The sequence below is a fragment of the Convolutriloba macropyga genome, chromosome 8 (genome assembly GCF_964194025.1).
Source record: "Convolutriloba macropyga chromosome 8, txConMacr16.3, whole genome shotgun sequence".
In the NCBI taxonomy this organism is placed as follows: Eukaryota; Metazoa; Xenacoelomorpha; order Acoela; family Convolutidae; genus Convolutriloba; species Convolutriloba macropyga.
This window is the reverse complement of record NC_134475.1, coordinates 16,856,242-16,878,312: the sequence shown is the minus strand read 5'-3', so window position 1 is coordinate 16,878,312 and position 22,071 is coordinate 16,856,242. Positions and strand designations below refer to the sequence as shown.

Below are 22,071 nucleotides of genomic sequence, written 5' to 3'. Positions count from 1 at the left end.
ATAAATTTTCGAATTTTTTTCTGAGATACAACTGGGCTTTTGAAGCAAGTTTATTACACTAAACACACAAAATTGATTTTTTCAAGAACGTATTTGCTCTATAATCACAACTTTTTGCGCAATTTTTAGATTCCGGCCAAATTTAATAGAAAATCACAATTGATACCGTTGCTACAGCTTTATTTCGAGTTTGCAAGGTAATTTTGTTGATGTATGACCAACAGAAACGGACTCAAGAACCCAAGGACAAGAATGTTTGTTTAATTGCGCAACATTTTGAAGAAAGCAATTTAAAAAAAAATAATGTTCCGGAAGAAAGCAACCATAAATTTCTGATAACCTAATCTTCCTCTCATTTAAATCAATTTTTGATGTTAGCATTTTTTTTGTCTGCAGAAAAACATATTTTTAGCATGCGTCAACTTTTTTGTTTTTGTAATTTTACTGAAAATATGCTATAATATACATAAAAAGTTATTTTAAGGATATTTTACCTAAACAAAGTTAAGTTATATTTTTCTTCTAGCTCAAATTAAGGTAAAGCTAAGGTAAACGGTACCTTAATTTTATCTTAACAAAAGTTTGCCTTGAGTTCGTTATGGTATATTTACCCTAACTTTAGTTTGATCTTCTCCGTTTGAGCCCCCCAATACGTTATGTGCCCCCAGTTATAGTGCTAGTCTCATTACACAGTAAATTATTACGTAAAAATATGACACGTGCGTCTGAGGGTGCAATTAATATGCACTCACTAAGCGGGGGCACAAAGGGAAAAGATCTCTTTATTTAATGTGTTGAGTTCTTTTTGAGTGTTTGAGTTGAGTGTGTTGAGAAGACTTTGATTTCTTTTCTGATGATGAGATACGTCGAGCAGCAATCAGAAAAGGTAATAAGTGTTATCAAGATTCGTCAAGATTTTGCCTAGTGCTGTCTAGAAATTATCTTGGTCTGTCTTGATAAGATTCTATCAACATCGTATCAAGATTTACTATGAAAGGTTGGGGTTCCCAAGATCTTGGCAAGATGTTTCAAGTTTTGCGAGAAGTGTCAAGGTCATGCATATCTTATCAAAATGTACCAAGTTGCGGTTCACTAGGTAGCTCATCCCAACAGTTTTCATGCAGGATTTTAACTCAGATTCTACATGTGATTTAAAAAATCATTTGCACTATTTGCATCAGGTAGTTTTATTTGTAATTTTTCCTGAAACTGTTTTGGGCTTTGAAAATGTGATGGCAGAGAAACGCTTTCAAAACGGCCCTAGTTCAAGAAAAAATTCTTCGAAAGTTTTTCAGGGATTTCCTTAGAGCTCCAACCATCTAAGTTGACAATTCATAGTTTTATGTCCATAAAGACTTTTAAATCTGACTTTTTGTTGTTGTTGTTGTATTTGCTTTGCGAGTGGCGTTCTGTAAAACCAATTTCTGTTCCGACTCGGCTCAGTGTGTTGATGCATCTCTCAATTAACAATTCTAGGTGCCGAAAAGATAGATTATCGAGGTTGAGGGGGCATGATTTCCCTACCTCAATTACATGGTTGGCACAACCAGAAACAACGACCCAAAAACCTTTCATACGCTGTTTTTTTTCTCACCCCTTTTCCGTCCACTACGGTATTGTCACACTTATTACCATTCAAAAAAGGAATAAATTTCAGAAATTTCGGTATAGCTTACTACATTCTATTTTGTTTTTTTTCTTGCTTGAAAAAAAAAACGCGTTCGTAGTTCCTTCCGTGAACGTGTATTACTAAATTGTTATGAGATGACGAAAAGTCGCTGAATTTGATGAATTGCCAAAAACTATAACATGACAACCTAGCCAAAGCCAAAATACCCAATGTGCCAAAGTACCCAATGCCATTATACCCAATTCATTTCCTTCGGTTTTTTCGTTCAATAATCCGATTACAAGTTAGCACTCGGTATTACAAGCATGTTTTTTCATAATTGAGCTCATAATTCAATCCCGTGTTCGTTTGCGATAGTTTCCGGTCAAGTCCCACGGGCCGCTGAGGCATGGTGATGGTCCGCGAGGCATGGTAATCATTCTGGTAGTTTCAACATTTTGCTAAAATGTTGGATATATATATATATATAATATATATATATATATATATATATATATATATATATATAATATATATATATATATATATATATATATATATATATACATACATACATATACTTATACATATACATATACATATACATATACATACATATATATATATATATATATATATATATATTTAATATCAAAATACTCGATGCTAGTATACCCAATGTGACAAAATAATATATATATATATATATATATATATATATATATATATATATATATATATATACATATAAATATATTTGCGTATTTTGTCACATTGGGTATACTAGCATCGAGTATTTTATCTTGACACATATTAAAATGATATTAAATTGATATGAAATAGACTGTGAATTACATAGGTAAGAACAAGGGTCATGGTAAATTTACGTTTAATAAAAGGTAGAAGATAAATATTTGTTAATTATAAGATGTGGTTAATCCTTCAGTCTCGAATCTGTGTTGATAATATGTGTTTATATTTACGACCGACTGAGTCAGTCTAGAAAAATAAGGTCGGTGCTTTGCCTCTAAAAAATATGAAGATTAGACCTTTATATTTGGATAAATTCTAATGTGATTTACAAGCTCAGTGCTTAATTTTTTTACTTGGAAAATAATAAAATTGGCTCATAATCTTTGTTTAGAATCTTGGATTAAGGATTTTTTTTCTGAGAGAGCATAGTTAACGGTTGAGCTTTCAGGATGGCTGAAGTTATAGCTCTGCAGGCATGAACAGAGAATAGCTTGATGAAGCAGGTTGGCTTTTCGATAGGGGATTGCTCCAACGCAGTAATTGGAGGCATCGCTTAGGATGTAGAACTGGTTAATTGGATCACAGCTGGTTAGTTGTACTATGTAATCTGTTATTTCTTGTTTTTCAAAAGTCTCCTAGAACTCCAAAGGAAATTTTGATCCTGTTCAAGCTCCGCGTTTGAGATAAAACAAAGCGGCACAATTTGAAGTCTGAACACATAGTTTCCAACTAAAAATTAGAACACAAATACTTCTGTTCTCTTTTGTTTAACAGCGGAAGCTTCAGGAGCTCATCAATTTTAGAAAAGTGTTTTGGAATTCTATTTTAGAATTCTTTGTCTGGTTTGGTCATGATACTATTTACCGGGAAAATATATTCTACTAATGTATCTTGAACAAAATTTTTATTAATATAGGTCATTTATGATTAATGTAGATGTTTTTTGAGCTGGAGATTTGAGTATTTTTCTCAGAATTTATGAGGAAGTTGCTGAGCCGAGTGCAATGAGTTCGGTATTCGTTTAAAAGACCATTTTTCCCGCTTCCAGAAATTCGTAAATCGATGCCGTAGTTTTCCACATAGTTTTTGAACAAGCGTATTTTTTATCTGTACTACCGATAAGCATGGGCCTCTGAGCGTGATAGGGATTTCTTTAATGAGTTTTAAGGGCCACATTTACTTAAGGGCCACGTTTTATTTCATCTATCAATATATTTAGTAGACATGCTTCTAGTCCAAATGATAGCGATTATTTCAAGTGTGGAATGAGAACTAGGTATAGAAATTTGTTCCTTGTTAGAATAATTTAGTACTTGGTGTGTTTTTTGTAGGGTGTTACTTTTTTGAAAAGCACGTTTTGTTTTACCAATAAGCAAAGCTCAAGTTTATGTTTTCCTAGATATTGTTTTAGGGTTGTTGGAATGATCTGTAATCAAATATTTGATTATTTTGTATTTTCTAATTTGAATTTTTTTTATTCAAATTCATTCTCTGCTGCTCTAAAGGTTGAAGTTTCACAAAAACTTTAGTTTTGATACAATTATTAAGGCTACAAAGAGGAAATTTCGAATTCTATATCGTCTAATTGGTAACACAAGTAATCATCATTTCATTTAATGTGTTAATGGTTGGTTGAATGTCACCAGCTTGGTTGAGTGATGTCAACAAAGCTTTCACTTGGTATTATTGTGTGGAGTAGTGAGATTAGTAAGGGAAAGCTATAAGAAGAATTAATACGATTATTCAAAGTTTTTAATGATAAAAAAAGTTATGTCAGCAATGGCAAATATGAATTGACTTTAGAAGGAACAACGTTTAGATCCGAACAATTTTTGTTTAGAAAACGGTTGTGGCAGTCGGAAGTTGTTAAATGAATTGTGGAAATCAAATGTTTTCCCCGAGAGAACATTGGGTCATTCTTTTTGTTACAGGAAATAAGAGTAGAGCTAGCTCTTGATTTTGAATTAGAATGGATTCTTTTACGAATTGATAAAAGCAAGTAAAAAGGAATAGAGAATAATTCTTGTCCTCAGCTGACAATTGTTGAATAGAAAATTCATCATAAAAAATTGTCCAGCAGTTCTGATAGAGTAACTTTTTTCTTGCTACACACCCGCTGCTGATAATGTTTATGTGCCGTCAATTACTATGAAATCTATGAATGAAATGAGAGAATTTTCTTGTAAGTTTGTTTTATATCACCTGGCCACCTGCAAATTCTGACTTTAATTGCTTGAAAAGAAGTTTATCGAGGGAACTAGTGTCTATTTAGTGGCTTTTGTGATTTAGAATCCTCAAAAATCTGACCATTATTTTTTTATTCTTTGTCAGACTTTAAAGGAAGTGCTGCGTCTAAGATTTTTGACCACTGATAGTTTTTCTGATAACAACATGGATTTCAGCAACTATACTCAATTTCATTGCTCTTATTTTTTCTACTGTGAGGTTATCGTTGTCCTTTTTTATGTGCCATCTATTGTTCTTGAGTAGTTATCTTAAATTTGTTTCCTGTGTATGTTTTTTCTACGTTGTGAAGCGAAATCTGCAGTTTTCAAGCTTTTGAATTGTATTCTGAAAATTTCTGCTTCATAAGATACGTGAAATATTCATGACGACAGACAAAATGACGGCTTCTTTTTTTAAATTTAGATTTGTTTTTGTAACATATACATTCTTGTCAACTTATAATTTGTTGTGCAGCTGTTTTAAATTTGTGGCCAGAATTTTTCGCAGTTTGTTCACAAGGCCAGCCAGTTCATCTATGTTTTAATTGCCTAATTTCGATACCACCATCGCGCTTGGTCACTTAGTTTTTTTGTATCATGTTTTTTCAATGGAATTCAATGTTTCAAGAACAGGCTGTTCTGGTCTCAGTGTCATCTACATGCATGTTGGAAGATCTTACGATCTTCCGTACTACTAACGCGGGCTGAGTAGTTTTTAGCCTACATTTTTTAGTCTACAATCGCGGGCCGACTAAAAATTATGTAATATATGTGGCAACTAGCGTTGACAAGTTAGAAAATTCTCCGTAATTTTCTTACATAATTTTGTACCTTTTCTTAGCGTGGATCCTACATAATTTTGCTTTTCTAATTGTTGATTTAACATATTTTTCCGTTTCTGAGAGAAGATCTTGCATAAATTTGTGTTGAATTTAGCGTTGATTTCACACAATTGCAACGCTGAGATCTGTGTCTGTCAGACTCGAACAACTGCCTTCTTGTATGCGTGTCTCCTCTTCTACCACTATGCAACAGTACCTTAATTTAGGTTGGAATCTCATTCTATATAAATCGGACTGTAACATAATCGGACTTATTCAAATCAAAATTATGTAAGATCTACGCTTAACAACTCAAAATTAGGTACGATTTACGCTTAACAACGCAACATTTTGTATGATCAACGTTAAACAAGTTTAGCACATACATATGTTTAGAAACGCTTGAAAACGCTTCAAGCGTAGATTTTACATAAAATTAACGCATTCATGCCAATCTTACATAATTTTGCGTTTTTAGCGCTGACAACTCGGCCCGGGTGTGTAATTAGTGTCAACAAAATTTCTAGAGACTGGATCACTAAAACAACAAATAAATAAAGACACATTGAGCGTTCGTCATTTTCTCTCCTACAATTTGTATATTTTGCCAGCTTGTGCTCGGTATTCTGCGTAGCTCTCAATGTGATTGTAGTGTCCTGTCCTCGAGATAACTGCCTCGCTAACTGGAGATCAAATAATTTTAATTTTTACGACTCAAAAAAAAAACTAACGAATTTTTTGAGAAAATATCCGTAGCCTTGGCTAAAAATAGATCAAAAGAAATACAGAATTAACAAAACTGTAAAAAAACGCATGCTCTACATCCGTACGCGAATTTAGAGCTGTTCTGTTACTTTAGAGGCGCAATTGGCTCACAGAATAAAGTTAGTTTTAGCACGGCAAAGACACATTCAGTACAGATGCAGTAGTAAACTGCATGTTTTAGCAGTGGAAAACTGATCAGTAAATAAAGTACAATCTCAATAAAGATGTCGATACAATTGAATGGTTTGTGCATCGTTTTTCTGAAGGTTGTATGTAATTTTGATGGTTTCACTTGATCACTTTTTTCCATGTTATGGCGTGCTTAGGAAACTATGAAAAATTTAGCGTTCTTAATGTTTTCAGGTAATTTCTCTAATATCCCTGGCTGAGTTCCAACCCCAATTTCTAGAACCTTGGAATATATTTTTTTCTCGTTGGACAGACAAAACAGTCGCGATTAGCAACATATCCCCAGACAAATGAGTCACAGACAAAGCAATGCCTGACAAAACGGTCCCGAATAGCAAAACAATCCAGACAAAACAGTCCCAAAGGAAATATTCCAAAATAAACAAAATTAAACACATTTACGCCAATTAACACAGAAACTCCCGACGTTTTTTATGATTGCATGCCAATGAACAAATTTTTTTTTGTGACCTCAGAACGGACTTCTACTCTAGTGGTGAGAGTGCAAACTGTGTTTTCATGTGGTAAACTCTACTCAAAGGTATTGTAAACTAATGCAATGATGAGGGAAATCGCGGTTAAAGTAGTTCTTTAACGATTATGTCGTGTATTTTTTTTTGCTTTCTGTTGTTTTGAACGGTCGTACAATTTGATGGACAAAAAACTTCCATAGAAAATGCTGACATAAATCCCATTTCTTTCTGCCAATATTGGCTTCATTGAACAATAATTTGATATCCGCGTTACCCACAGAAAATAATTGACATACTGCAGCATCCTTTGCCTAAAAAGCTCAGAAAAATAAACCACAGAAAAATTGATAACGACTGAGCGCGAATGTTCGAGATTTTGCATAAAAAATTGCGCAAATTGCAGATGTATCATGTGCATCTTTTTCTACCTTAAAATTATGCATTGGTATATTTTTTCTTTATGATCAAACACGAGTAAGTTTAATAGTGTAACCTATCTATTTTTCTTTAAGATCAAATTTTTATTAAAAAAACATATTTGAATTGTGTTAAGAACAGCTGGAATGAGTAGAAATTTAAGCGAGAAATAATCTGGAAAGCGCGGAATTGTCAACAGTATGCAGAACCGTCTCACCATTCTGTGCAAATTTCAAAACAAGAAATTATGTTCAAAAATTTCTTAGACGATTATGCACTGAATATGCGCTGAAGCTTTGCTCATGATTACCCGGTTTTCATACCCATATAGATTAGCATTAGTTTGTTCTCAAAAAGTTGATCTCAAAACTTTGGAAGGCAGCAGATAAAATACTTTCACTCAATGCTCAGAAAATTTCATCTCAGAAATGATAAAAACGCTTTTCTACTTCTCTCAATCTTTTCATTCTATGACTTTAGTGACCATATTTGTCAAAACAACCAAATCTCTTCCGCGTTTCCCACAGACAATAATTGACATACTGCAGCATTCCTGCCTAAAAAGCTCAGAAAAAAAACCCCAGAAAAATTGATAAAGACTGAGCGAGAATTTTCGAGATTTCGCATTAAAAATTGCGCAAATTGCAGATTTATCATGTGCATCTTTTCCTACCTTAAAATTATGCATTGGTATTTTTTTCTTTATGATCAACACAAGTAAGTTTAATAGTGTAACCTGTCTATTTTTCTTCAAGATCAAACTTTGTTTAAAAAGATATTTGAAATGTGTTAAGAATAGCTAGAAAGAGTAGAAATTTGAGCGAGAATTAATCTGGAAAGCGCGGAATTGTCAACAGTATGCAGAACCGTCTCACCATTCTGTGCAAATTTCATAACAAGAAATTATGTTCAACAATTTCTTAGACGATTATGCACTGAATATGCGCTGAAGCTTTGCTCATGATTACCCGGTTTTCATACCCATATAGATTAGCATTAGTTTGTTCTCAAAAATTTATCTCAAAACTTTGAAAGGCAGCAGATAAAATACTTTCACTCAATGCTCAGAATATTTTTTCTCAGAAATGATAAAAACGCTTTTCTACTTCTCTCAATCTTTTCATTCTATGACTTTAGTGGCCATATTTGTCAAAAAACCAAATCTCTTCATTAATTTTATAATTGCTATTAATAATTTTGTGCATTTCTCAGAAACCAGAATTTAGTAGATAAAGCCAAGTTTTTCAAGTAAAGTGCATAGAATAACAAAAGTTGCCATTTTAAAATATTTTCTGAGGTATAACAAGTCGAGCAATGGAGCTCAACTGGTCTGTTGTAAACGAAGAAATTAGAAAGTTCTGTGGTCATTTGAGGTCAAACAACCTAACTAAAGTCAGGGATGCTTTGAAGAAGCTTGATAATATATTCGATTTGATGCCTTCGAACGTCGACAGAAAGCAGTTGGCAGACAAACTGGCTGAATTGAAATTTGTGGAATCAGCTAAAACCATATTTGTCAATCTTGACATTCAGAACCAATCATCGCGGGAACTTGCTGACGAGACACTTGCTCGCGCAATGGTCTTGTTAGTCAGTCTCACTGACCATAGTCCAACTGTTTGTCAAATTGCTGAGGAAAATGGCATTCACGAGTTTATTGTCAATAAAGTGAAGGAGAATGCGACTATTCCTGGATCTGAAGACCGTCTTGCAGATGTTCCACGATTCCGAAACAAAATTGCAAGATCAGGTCTGTGTGTCCTCATGAACATGATGCGTCTCCATCCAGACTCACGCCAGAAGATACAAGCCACTGGAATTCAAGATATTTTGGTTCAACTGAAGAGTTCTGATGAGCCTCGCAAGAGACTATGTGCCATTGTGACATTGTGCTTGTTATCTGAAGGCGCAGGTAACCCAGACTTAATCAAGGTAACTTATAACTGCGTTAGTTCAAATTAGTCTTTTATTACTGTAAAAACGGTCGAGGACGTTCTTTTCAGTAGAGCTCCAGACCTTAAGTTACAGTCTAACCTAGGTCGATATCCCAGACCACAATCTAAAGTTGCCTCTGATCAGTCAATCTTCGAGCGCACATCGGGGCATTGCGCGCTCAAGTAACGTGGTCTGGGAAAAATTGGTTGGGAAAAAGTCTAGACAACAGTCTCGATAGAGTCTGCTCAGAACTCATTTACACACGAATAAGTCCGACCAGAGATTTTGTCTGTATGACATGGTCTGATCACAGGCTCTGTAACCCGATGCGTCTGATCAGAAGTGACGTGGAGTGAATTTCAAATCCACAAACCATTTGGAGCGCACAAAAGTACGATCAGAGTTAATTTTTGTCTGAAACCTCGCCATCATGGGAAAATGATTTTTTATGATTACTGCCATTGATTTTGGCCGAACTTCAATTCAGCCGTTTCTGTTTTTCACTTTTTCACTGATGTTATGATTAGACTTGTTTTTCATTTTTGGTGAGCAATTGACAAATATAAGCATGTTACTATCAGTTGTTAAAAGGCAAGATCAGATCATATTTTGTCCTTTGTTGTGTATTTTGCATTTTGGGTGTCGATTGTTACTGTTTTTCTATAGGAGCTTTTAAAACAAAAGCAGATATCACTGACTGAGAAAGCCAAGTAAAATCTAACAGTTTTTACAAAGTGTCCTGAATTAAATTTGCAGGTTTACAGATGTATGGTGTCTTTTCTAATAGGAAGAAAATTGCTACCTAATCTGTGCTGACTTCACAAAATTGCAAAAATTATGATTCCTTTCAAAGACAAGTAAAATTTTCAGGATCACTATTGTCAAGCGCCGTTTTAATCAAAACAGCAAATCAATTTGTATTCATTTTTCTGTTCTAAAATAAAACTGTTTTCTCTCATTCCTCGTTGGAATAAAATTCATTTATTAAAATTTATTAGTTTATTATTTTATCAATTTATTAAAACTAATTTTTTTTGCTCAGCTGGAGCAAAAAAGCAACAACTTACGTAACCAAGTTTAAAATGCAGCGCTTCCTAAAGTTTTGATAGGCCCTCAAAAAACGATTCGTATGTCCAATGAAATAAATTCTGTGTCTGCAAAACATAATTGTGATGCTTTCAAAGAAACATCAAGAAATTTAGAAGTTTTCTTTATTAAGCTTTCAAAGAACAAAAGAAGAACTTACCTGACGAGCTTTGTTGCTATGGCGATAAGTAAGGGCCGCAAAATTAAACTCAATTCTAATTTTGTTTTGGCGCTATCATTATGTTTTTGACCTATCAATTATATGTCAGAAGTAAATTCTCCCAACAACAGAAACCTGATTCTGACATCCACCGACCTTCAACTAATGAACTCGATTTAATCTAGGCCATATAGGATTCTCAAGAAAAGTTGATGAAAATAGAAAATCACCTCCGGGATTGGGAACTAAGATCTATTCACATGTCAATCAAGTAATTTTTTTGGCATATCTAAATTTTCATCTGTATATGTCCGCATAGATAACCACTATAAATACGTGCTAATTTTTGTATATTTTTAGTTCCAAATTTACTTTAAAATTCAACTTATTGAATTCTTTTGACCCGTGTTGTCGACCACGACAATGGTGTCCAGACGAACTACAGACAGACAAATTTTGGATCTATAGAATTCAGAGTCAGCTACTGCGTAGATAAAATCTTTTGAGGCGAAATGTCGCGCAGAGAAAAAAGAGGACAAGATTAACAAGGATGGTACTTTACAGGATCTACAGGTAACCAATCTCTATCTTAGTATGTGCGGGGAAGACGCAACTATTAAACTTAGGATCCTAATTAGTCCTAGGAATTTGATAGACACTCCCAAAAAAGACATCATATTGGCTATTCAAAATTATAATTCTTCTAAAGAGAGAGTAGTAACGGCACAAAGAGCTAAGATTCTGTCCGTATTACAAAGTGTAGGGGAGTCAAAAGACATTTTCGTAGCACGTCTTAAAGAGAAAGCAAGCTATTGTGACTCGAAAAACTCAAAAGAGCGGCCAACCCCGAAGAGGAGTTGGTAAAAATAAAGTTTATCTAAAGTTTGAGGGACCCTGAGGCAAAACTTGGGCTACTAGACTTTATTAAAGCAAAACCAGCACTGTCGGTTGCCTTACAGTTCGGAAGTCAAGCAATGGGTTTTGCAAATTTTCCGTCAGGTAAAAGCCTTTTACTGTGAAAGGAGAAGTTCGGTTAAACTTCCAAAAAAACCATTCGAAAACCAAACGGAAAATTTACGGCTAATTAAAGCAACAATATGTGTACTAGGTTTGGAGGTAAGCCACATTTTATTAGATCCCGTCCAGCGCTAAGTAAAAAAATGCAGCTCCTGTGAAAAGGTAGGACACTTCTCAAAAATGTGTCGAAGCAAACCCCAACTAAATTCAGCAGAGTGCAGAAACAAAATATAAGTTTTGCGGAGAAAAAAATTTTCTTCAGAGCAAGCATCTCCAGCATCGGACATGGGAAAGTTTTATTCTAAGGAACAAATCTTTAGCATGTCTGCTACATGAGAATATATCTCAATAAATAACTGCAAATTAAAAATGCGGGTAAACACAGGTGCAGATAGCACAGTGACATCACCAAAAATATGGACTGAGCTTGGTAAACTTCAGTTGGATGGTAAGATAAGACATCTTGAAGCTTATGATGGTCATCAATTAACTCTTCCGGGATTGCTTACTTGTGACGTTGCGTGGAACGGAAGCAGGCTCACACAAAATCAACTATCAGTTGAGCAGTCTGACAAAGAATTTGGAACACCTGGTAGAGACCTTCCACCCAAGCACGGTGTGAACAAAATTACAACCAAGCACCTATTTGCTGTAAAAGATTACAAAGCTCATGTGAAGCTGATGGCAGGATCACAGCCAATGTTCTGCAAAGCCAGAAAAGTACCTCTACCTCTTCAAGAAAAGGTCACAGAAAAGCTGTAACAGATGGTCAGACAGGGCATCCTTGAACCGGTACAGTCAAGAGGAGTCACCAATGCATCTCCAGTGGTGTGACAGAGAAAGACGAGTGGAGAACTGAGACTTTGCGTGGACTTGAAAGTGCATATCAATGGCAAGATGATTGATAAGGACTACCCAATACAATACATGTTGACGACCTTCCAAAAATTACGCGGGGCCTCATACTTTGGCAAGATCGACCTCTCAGATGCCTACTATCAAATTGAATTTGACAAAGAGGCAAAAGATATATGAACAATCAACACATCTCAGGGACTGTTCAATATGTGCCGACTACCCCAGGGATTAAAAAAACTCGTCTTCAATCTTCCGGAATTTCATCGAATCAACACTTAAAGGAAACAAAGACGTTGCAATCTTTCAAGAAGACGTGATGGTCTATGGAACTACCAAGGAGCAGTTTGACAAGAGATTACTTGCAGTCAAGTGTCGACTACGTGAGAAAAACTTTACTAATAATGAGAAAAAATCTAACTCAAAACCAGTCGATACCGTTAGTTTTTTGGATACTTCATTTCAAACGACGGATCAGCACCAGATGCCAAACATATTGAAAAAAATGCAAAAGCATCAACTAACAACAAACAACTCGATTTGTTTGTTAGGCTAGCAAATTTTTCCGGAAGAATGATTTCTGATTTTGCAACAAAAAAGCTACCCTTAAATAACATGAGCAATAGCGGTTTCTCATTGGGAAAACGCAACAAAAAGCCTTTGAAGACATAAAAACGAATTATGTGCTAACCCATTTGTACGGCCATAAAATTGCATAAAGAGGCAACAGTTACTACTGACGCCTCTGAAAAAACCAATGGTGGCGTTCTTCCGCAAGGAGGAGATCCAGTCATAAATGAATCAAGAAAGTTGACTCCAGTGGAGCAAAACTACTCGAACATAGAGCGGGAAATACTTGCAATTGTGTTTGAGATCAGAAAATTGGGGCAATTTTTCCGTGGAAGACGATTTACCCCACAGACGGACCCTCAAAACACTCAAATGTCTCCTTGCACCAGAAGAAGTGTTGCCGAAGACAACATCAGCTAAAATTAAAAGATGGGCAATAAATGGTTTTGACAATGAGCTGAAATACACGCCAGGAGAGCAGATACCCCAAGCAGATGCTTTGAGCAGAATGCATTTTGACGAAGGCGAATCCGACAAAGATCGAGTTTGCTTCGCAATCAATAACATCTATTTCGCTCAGACTGATTTGGTTACCCAAGCGGAAATCAAGACCGAACTTGGAACAAACAGACTCTTCGGGGACATAATTAAACGAATCAAAAGAGGTAATTGAAAACAATGTTCAGAAGCGGAAAAAAAGGTTTCGAACAACACAAAGATGCGCTGACCATACACAATGGAATCATCTTCAGAGGTGTTGTTCCTTTCATTCCACCCAAACTACGACACTTGGTATTGGCAAAAAAGCACGAGACACATCCTGGGAAGAATGTGAATGAGGCATCAATCAGAATGATAGCTTGTGGCCTGGCATTACCCAAGATGTTCAACATTTTGTTAGTAAAAGTAAGAATTGTCAAATGAACAGGCCTAGCCTGGGAAAAACAGTCGTTACGTGGCAAGAAGCCGACTTTTGGGAACGGCTCTACATGGTCTGGGGTTATGTTAAGGACCAAGGCAAAATCTTAGTAATTGTTGACGCGGATTCTGGCTGGGTAGAAGCTTCCCCCGCGGGAAAGAGAACATCAGAAACCGTTAAAGTATATCTTAGTCAAATCTTCGGCATACCAAAAACTTTAGTATTTGATAATGGTCCTGAATTTGTAAGTGATGACCATAAACATTGGTGTGGATAACTGGGAATTAGGAAAAAAGAATCACCCGTCTATCATCCAACAGCTAATGGACTAGCTGAAAGAGCAGTTCAGACAGTGAAATGGGAACTTCAAGCATGAAGTCACAATATTAATGTGCCATTTGGAAAATTATTGCAAGGGGCTTGGATAACACATCGCAACACTTCAAAGACGAGAAGCAGAACTCCAGTTGAACTGAACTCCTGTTGGAACGCAGAATGAGACTACCAGCAATAGCAGATTCCGACTTGGGCGAACCTATTCTATTACACGCCAATGAAAAAACGAAGACAGTTCCTGCTACCTTCATCAGGAGGGGCTTGAACACATCTTTCATACGGCCCGAAAACTTAACACGGACTATTCTAGTGAGCGACAACCAAATTGCGAGACTAGAAGAGGATAATGTGAAAACCGAACCAGCAGTGGAGAAGACCATATCTCAATCAGAGCCACAACTTCAGAACACAGATGTGGGACCTTCACGTCAGGATGAAGCCTCTGCAGCCACATCAGCTGCAGAGCACCAACAACCCAAACCACCAGATCCTTCACGATCATCAACAAGAAACAGAAAACAACCCGACAGATTTGGGGAACCTATACTCACAAACTTGCTTAAAAAGGAGGGAGGATGTGATGGTTTCAAAGAAACATCAAGAAACTTAGAAGTTTTCTCTATTAAAATTTCAAGAATAAAAGAAGAACTTACCTGACGAACTTTGTTGCTATGGCGATAACTAATGGCCGCGAAACTAAACTCAATTCTAATTTTGTTTTGGTTCTATCATTATCTTTTTGACCTATCAATCATATGTCAGAAGTAACTTCTCCAAACAACAGAAACCTGATTCTGACATCCACCGACCTTCAACTAATGAACTCGATTGTATCTAGGCCATATATAATTCTCAAGAAATGTTGATGAAAATAGAAAATCACCACCGGGATGCGGAACTAAGATCTATTCACATGTCAATCAAGTAAATTTTTTTTGGCCAATCTAAATTTTCTCTGTATATGTTCGCATAGATAACTACTATAAATACGAGCTAAATTTTGTATATTTTCAGTTCCAAATTTATATTAAAATTCAACTTAACAGCTTTGAGTATCAGATCTATGTTGTTATTATAAGTAAGGGGTCCAAAATTGGTGCGCGTGATATTTTCTGAACAATTTGCCATTATTGACTTAGGTAAAAGCTTCTGAACACAAAATGTAAAAAAAAAATCATTTAAAAACTTGTCGGCTCCTAAAATCAGTTGAGAAGCAAATTATATCAATTTTGGAGAAGCGGCAACAAAGTTGAGTGAGGGATCAATTCCACTTTTTCATTTTTTCTCGGGAAGACTTGGATCAACAATTACTGCTCATCAATTCCCACGACACTTAGTTATGCACGCATCATATTTTTGTGTTCTTCTCTTTCACAGAAATTACCATTATCCCGAGGGTACTGGAAGGTCCCACTGAATTTTGATGGAAAATTGCATCATGTCTAGTTTCCTCAAAGTATGTTTCTGCTCCTAAGACAGAGTAGAATGGTTGCTCTGTGGCCATTTTTCTCTTGCAGCAGTAATCTAACATATTCCGCTGTAAAAATTTGTTATTAGGCATGTCTTAGAACTCGATTCCAGGCATCACCAGCAGGGCCTCCATTAAGTCAAAGCAACAGTGCTCTAGCGGTCTTCTCTAAAAATGCCACTTGCACAACAATTATCCCGGCAACAGAGAATTATTTTATCACGGTCCTGTCAAGAGATCTGTCCGTTCTCGAACAGCAGCCTTCATTACTTCGATCAATTGTGCGTCACCGTCTGCAGGGCCCACCAAGAAATGCCGGGGTGACTCAATAATACTATTAGCATCCATTTTGCGTATGTCTTGTGTCCTAAGACGAAAGGTCTTGTGTTGTTTGTGTGAATCATCTTCCACAATAGCGCTGCTTTTTCGGAAGAGAAACATAACTTCATTAAGATGTCCCGAATACGTTCACTAGAAAGATAGTGGTAGTGGTTAAAATGTCTCACAAAAAGTATAAAGTGAGTGTTCAATTCTTCTAGTTTGCCACGTCAATCTGGGATTCGGACGAGAATAAAGGAACCTTCAAGCAATTGATCTAAACTTTCAATCACTCTTGTTACGCGACAGCACTCTATGTCTTCAAAACAACTTTTTGTAATTTTGAGTATGTGTTGTATTCCTATTTGATAACGCCTCTGAGCAACTTTCCGACCAACTACTGTAGAAATGCACCAGTTCTGTATTCGAACCAGGATCTGTTACTTCCAATCCTACCTAACGTGCTAACCATTGCGCCAACTGGTCTTAAGCTCTCAGATTAGCGCATTTCTTATAACCCTTTCTCAAGTTCTTTATTTCTCCTCAAGGTTTCATTTCTCTAGCCAAGTGTACGTTGAACAAGTAGAGCTTCTTCTCAAGCTATCTTAAGCTTATCTTATGCACAATTTACATAAGTTTGTTCCCTTTAAGCCTTCTAACAACCTGTTCACTCGTCCGCCTTCTCATCGACCTTGTTGTTACGTTTCTTAAACAACTTTTTTTCAGGCTGAACAACTTTACCTCAGGTAAACTTTTTTCTGTATGCATCCCGTTTACTTTCAGTTTAATTTTGAAGCAAACTTGAAATTATATAAACCATAGTACCGGGAGCAAAAGCCGATTGTTTAAAACAAATGAATAATGTTTTCAATGAATAGTATTGTCTAACAACTATCAACTTTTTAGTACGTGGGGCATCGAAAAAGCCCTTTCATCTCATTTAAAGGCAACTTCAAATTAAATATTCTGATTTTTTTTATTACGGATATTCCTTTTTTACCTGGAAGATTCAACAGGTCGCACCAGCGTTTTGGTTGCGTTTGTTTCCATGTACAGTGGACGCTGTTGGTTGAGCAACTAATAGTCAACATACGAAAACCATGGAACGCATCAAAGAAAAAGAAACGATGCAATATCGAATCTACGAGAGGCCAGGGGAAAATATTAGAGTTCAAAATCTGGCAAAACCCATCTACTTTCTACATAGAGTTTTCTTCTGATGATACAGAGGGAAGAAACCAAAAAATATTTGCAGACAAATTGTTTGATTTCTTTGCAAAACTGAAACCTACTTTGGCAGCGAAATGTTCTTTAAAAAAATCTATTCCTGTACAAGCTATAAAGATATATATTTCAGGTCCCCTTTTGCTAAGCTTTTATCTGATTTTTTTTTTCAAGCAATGCCTCAACGATGATACTTGTCCTAATCTGCGGAAAATGGCAAACGTTGTTGGTATTCACAAAAATGGTGATACCTCTGTCCACAGGAAACTATCCACCAATAAGTTTGCTGAGCAATTCAAGCAAAATTTTTGAAAACTAGTTTACACAAGAATGTTAACTTACTTTAAAAACCTGACAATTTCAACTGAGCAATTTCGGTTTTCAGCCAGGTTTGAAAGGTAATGACGCCCTATAGATCTTACAGAAGAAATCCGGAAAGCAAGGGAGAACAAAACTTCCGGACAATAATGCTTGCTGATTTAAAAAAAAACTTGTGACACAGTAAATCATCACATACTTTTCAAAGAATTTGAATTTTTTGTCATTGAAAAATATCTGGGTGACAGATTTGTTCTCTGAAAAAAATCAATGCAATAATTTATGGAGTACCATGGGTCTCATTTGTGGGCCCCTTTGGTTTTTTTTCTACACCAATGACCTGCCTAAGGCCGCAACGGATTCAAAACTTTTCTCTAGGCCAATTATACTAGTCTATTTTCCTCTGTTAGAAATTTGAAGAAGATATATCCCGATGACTAACATTAATTTATTTCACCCTGAATGTAGACAAATATGGAGTCGTTTGTTTTGTTGCCTGTAATGATACAACAAATTGCTTCAATTCCTTCAGACAAAGAGTTTCACATAATTGTTTTGTCATACATTACACTTTGATACAAATTCAACTTTTAGACATCATATTGGCCAGGTTACAAAAAAGTTGATGGTTTTCTTTGCGATGTTTTATAAATTAAGTAATTGTTTATGCTGCAAACATTTTCTGTTTTTTTAAAACTATATGCAAAATCAACCATCAGTTTTGACATTCTAATCTTTGACATGCTTTTAAGCCATATATATCTACAAGACATAAGTAATTTTCAAAAACGAATAGTTAGGGCAATATTCTTCATAAAGAAGTTCAACTCTGTATCAAAATTTTCCTTAAACACAAGATCTTTTCAATTTTTGAACTACACGTTTCAGCAGTTTTCTTTGAGTTATTCAAAAGAACAGGAGATGGTAGCTATCATAATGTTGTCTATCTAAATGTCCAAGATTCAGGTAGAATATGTACTAGAAGAGAATCTCAAGGACTACGAAACCCACCATGAAAGCTGACAAAAATTCGATAACAATCTCTGACGAATAAGTTAATAAAATTTTCTGACATGCTGATGTCTATAAAAACTCAGGCAGCATAATTGAAAATTTTAACAAAAAGGGGTGTTCATCAACGTTTGCAAAATTTTTAACGATACTAATTTGTTTAACAGAGCATAACTTATTTTTCTTTTTTCCATTGTAATCATTTTCTAATTAAAATTTTATTAATGTTAGGTTTGCATTGGGGTAACCACTCGATGAAAAGTGATTTTCCCATTAGTTTTTTCATTGGTTAATGTCATTAAAATACAGCTATTTGCACCTGTAAACTATCCATCCAACTGAAATTTTGTTCATTTCAAAAGTTACCGAATAGAGCTCTCAGAACTTCGATCAAGTTGGTACTTTCCCTTTAGGTGTTTTCAGGCTCACTTTGTTTTTAATTGAGGTGCGGCGGAGGGCAAAATTTCGAGCCCATTTATCTTTACAAAATTCGTTGCTTAATCAATATGAGAATTAGTGCTGATGCTTGCAATTTCGCTAATTCGCTTGCCTTTGCGCTATAAGTTTTTCTCAGTAGAGTAAAATTTTGGACTTTTTAAATATTTAATCTGAGTGCCTGATGATGTTGCTGCTCCTACGCTTTTGCTTGCTATACTCTTAACGAGAAACTCCGATTATTTCCAGAAAGGTCATTATTTACTCCAGAATAATTAAAGGACACTATCTTGATTTTAAAATGTCATACTTAAAATAATGAAAAAATCTAACCTGAGAAATGGCCATTAAATGAGACATTTTTTTCTGAGAAAGAGTACACGGATACAAAATCTTTCCTGAATAGGAATCAATCGAATTTATTTCCTTTCATTGACAGGTTTCAATTGACAGGTTTGGATTGCAACAACGGCTTATGTTTAGTTTGTTTGTAAAATTTTTCAGGTTTTCAAGAGGCAAATAAGTCAAAACTGGTCACTTGGTTTGGACTGCTCAAGAATCCTGACCTGTTGATCAGGAATCGAACTCACATTATGAACAACACAATGTTTTGACAGAGTTCAATACACTGTTTAATGTTTACCCAAATTAGAGCATAAGAAATGAAGTAGTCATACACTTTTCATGTCGAATGTCGGACTCGAGGACGGTCGGTCATTATTATAAATTGAGGCCTTGACCATGGAGATGACTACTTTATTCTGTTGCCAGGTGGAGAACATTGACATTAAGGTGTTCCTGAGTGGCATGTTGTCGAAGGCAATGTCGGACACTGCCACGAACAGCATGTTTGCACGATTTGCACCTCCTGGGTTCCCAGAGATGCAGACGAGTTCGATTACCGCAGACGAGGTATTTCAATGTTTGTCAGTGTTGGCAGTGAACAAGGACAACGCCGTGGAACTTATAAAACAAGGAGTTGTATCTCAATGTGAGACGTATCTGAAGTTTGTGAGTGACGAATCTGCACTTGAGCAGGGAGAATTGAGTCCTCATGGTATGAACAATGGTGTGAAATGGGCACTGAGTCTGTTAAAAAGGTTGAAGTTATCAGTCCCTGAGTGTCGTTTCCTCTTCACATTTCAGGATGTGCTGACCAAGTTGAGAGATCACCCAAATGACGATATTTCTCAAATTGCGTCCGACTTAACCGGTTCATAAGAGAAGAACGCTCGCTTGTTGTACAAAATGATTCACTTTTGTTTTATATATAATTTACATCCCAGGTTGAGGTGCCAGACTAAAAGTCGATATGTCCAGACCGTCCCAGACGGAAAGTGTCTATGTCCAGACCCTCCCAGACGGAAAGTGCCTATGTCCAGACTTTCGTGCGTTCAAAATTTTTCGTGCGTTCATCGTGCGTTCAAAACTCCCTATGTCCAGACTTTCGTGCGTTCAAAATCTTATATGACCAGACTTTAGTGCGTTCCAAATTAAAATTCGTGCGCTCATTTGTGCGTTCAAAAACACCTATGTCCAGACTTTCGCGCGTTCAAAATCTTATATGACCAGACTTTAGTGCGTTCTAAATGAAAAATCGTGCGCTCATTTGTGCGTTCATGTCCAGACTATCGTGCGTTCAAAAACACCTATGTCCAGACTTTCGTGCGTTCAAAAATGCGTATGTCCAGACTTTCGTGCGTTCAAAAATGCGTATGTCCAGACTTTCGTGCGTTCATGTTCAGATAACGTTTTTATAATGTATTCGTTTCAAATATAGATACGTTAGGGTGATGGTTGTGATGAAGTGCCCAAGCAGTTCCTACATTTTGTTTAATAAAAGATGTTCGATGAAAGTATTGGCTGAAGGGGCTGCCAGCGACCTAGTTATTAAAGTATGCTTTGCTTTGCAACTTCAGCAAGGGTTTATAATTCTAGGTGTGAAATTGTTTTAAACAAAGCAAAATGTTGGATGCAAATTTTCCTGCGTTCGATGTTTTGTAACTTTTGAACTCAAGTGAGTTGAGGTTTTCTTGGTAGAAAGCTTTCACTTGAGTGAGCACTCTATTAAGAGTGTTTAGTCAAACATGGACTCATTAGTTTTTGGCATTCTTGTTTCCATTCAAAAAATTTTCGTGCGCTCCGAGTCACAATGTCCAGACTTTCGTGCGTTCAAAATTGCTTATGTCCAGACTATCGTGCGTTCAAAATTGCATATGTCCAGACTATCGTGCGTTCAAAATTGCATATGTCCAGACTATCGTGCGTTCAAAATTGCATATGTCCAGACTATCGTGCGTTCATTTTCTTTTCCAGACCGTGTAATTTTGAACGCACGACGCCACCTTGTGCGTTCATTTCGGTCTGGACATATCGACTTTCGGTCTGGGACCTCAACCTGGGTAATACTCTGGAGATATTCGCATAATGAAAATGCATTTATATTTGCATAATATTTGCATCAATTATTTTTACGATTTGCATGTAAAGTTTTTTAGCAACGTTCTTATGATACTGTGGCGAGGTCACAGACCGAAATGACCTCTGATCAGACAAGGTGATCCTAAACGAGCGTAAATTGCGAACCAGTGGTGGGGAATTCTAGGCGGTTATCATTATGTCTAAGATTACATAATCGAGCAATCAAGTCTATTCAATAATATACTGTTTTTCACATACAAAAAAAAAGCATTTCACTGCTTTCTGTTTTACGCCTGGAAATTCTGAAGCAGCCATGCAGCAACATCAAACAGCAATGCAACTTGGTATAGCCTATGTTCAAAGATAGCACAAAGAGAATTGTCGTCACACCAACTATCAGCACATGAAATTAATTTTCGAATTGAAAAAGATGTTTCTTAATGTCAGTAATGTCTTTCGCATTGTTTCGTCAATTAGAGGCATGAGAGCAAATTCTAGCTGGTCACAAGGCCACTAATATGTTAAAACTTGCTAATAAAATTGTTTTGATAGCAGTTTTTTGATAATTCAGATTACCCCAACCCGAATGCCAGAATAAATCAGTACTGAATCATTATAAACAAATAGTAGATGTAAGGTTAAGTACAGATTCATGGTGGCTGACGAGATCTAGATAGTGTATTATGTTCTGTTCAAATCCAGGGTCCTATTTTTTCAGATATTACAATGAACACCCTAGTTGATTG

At 36.0% G+C, this 22,071-nt stretch overlaps 3 protein-coding genes across 7 annotated transcripts in view; 2 read left to right on the top strand and 1 right to left on the bottom strand.

Annotated features, from left to right (window-relative positions):
• The window catches only part of LOC142343971 (uncharacterized), a 286,528-nt gene that overhangs the window by 10,500 nt on the left and 253,957 nt on the right, over window positions 1-22,071 (bottom strand). The gene's annotated exons all lie outside the window — the stretch shown is intronic.
• Window positions 1-22,071, top strand: part of LOC142343972 (uncharacterized) — a 244,708-nt gene that overhangs the window by 182,583 nt on the left and 40,054 nt on the right. The gene's annotated exons all lie outside the window — the stretch shown is intronic.
• LOC142343970 (uncharacterized) lies at window positions 8,481-20,373 on the top strand. Its single transcript, XM_075395384.1, has 2 exons — window positions 8,481-9,184; window positions 19,676-20,373. Exons 1-2 carry the CDS (start codon window positions 8,567-8,569, stop codon window positions 20,123-20,125), a joined length of 1,068 nt encoding a protein of 355 aa, XP_075251499.1. The 5' UTR covers window positions 8,481-8,566; the 3' UTR covers window positions 20,126-20,373.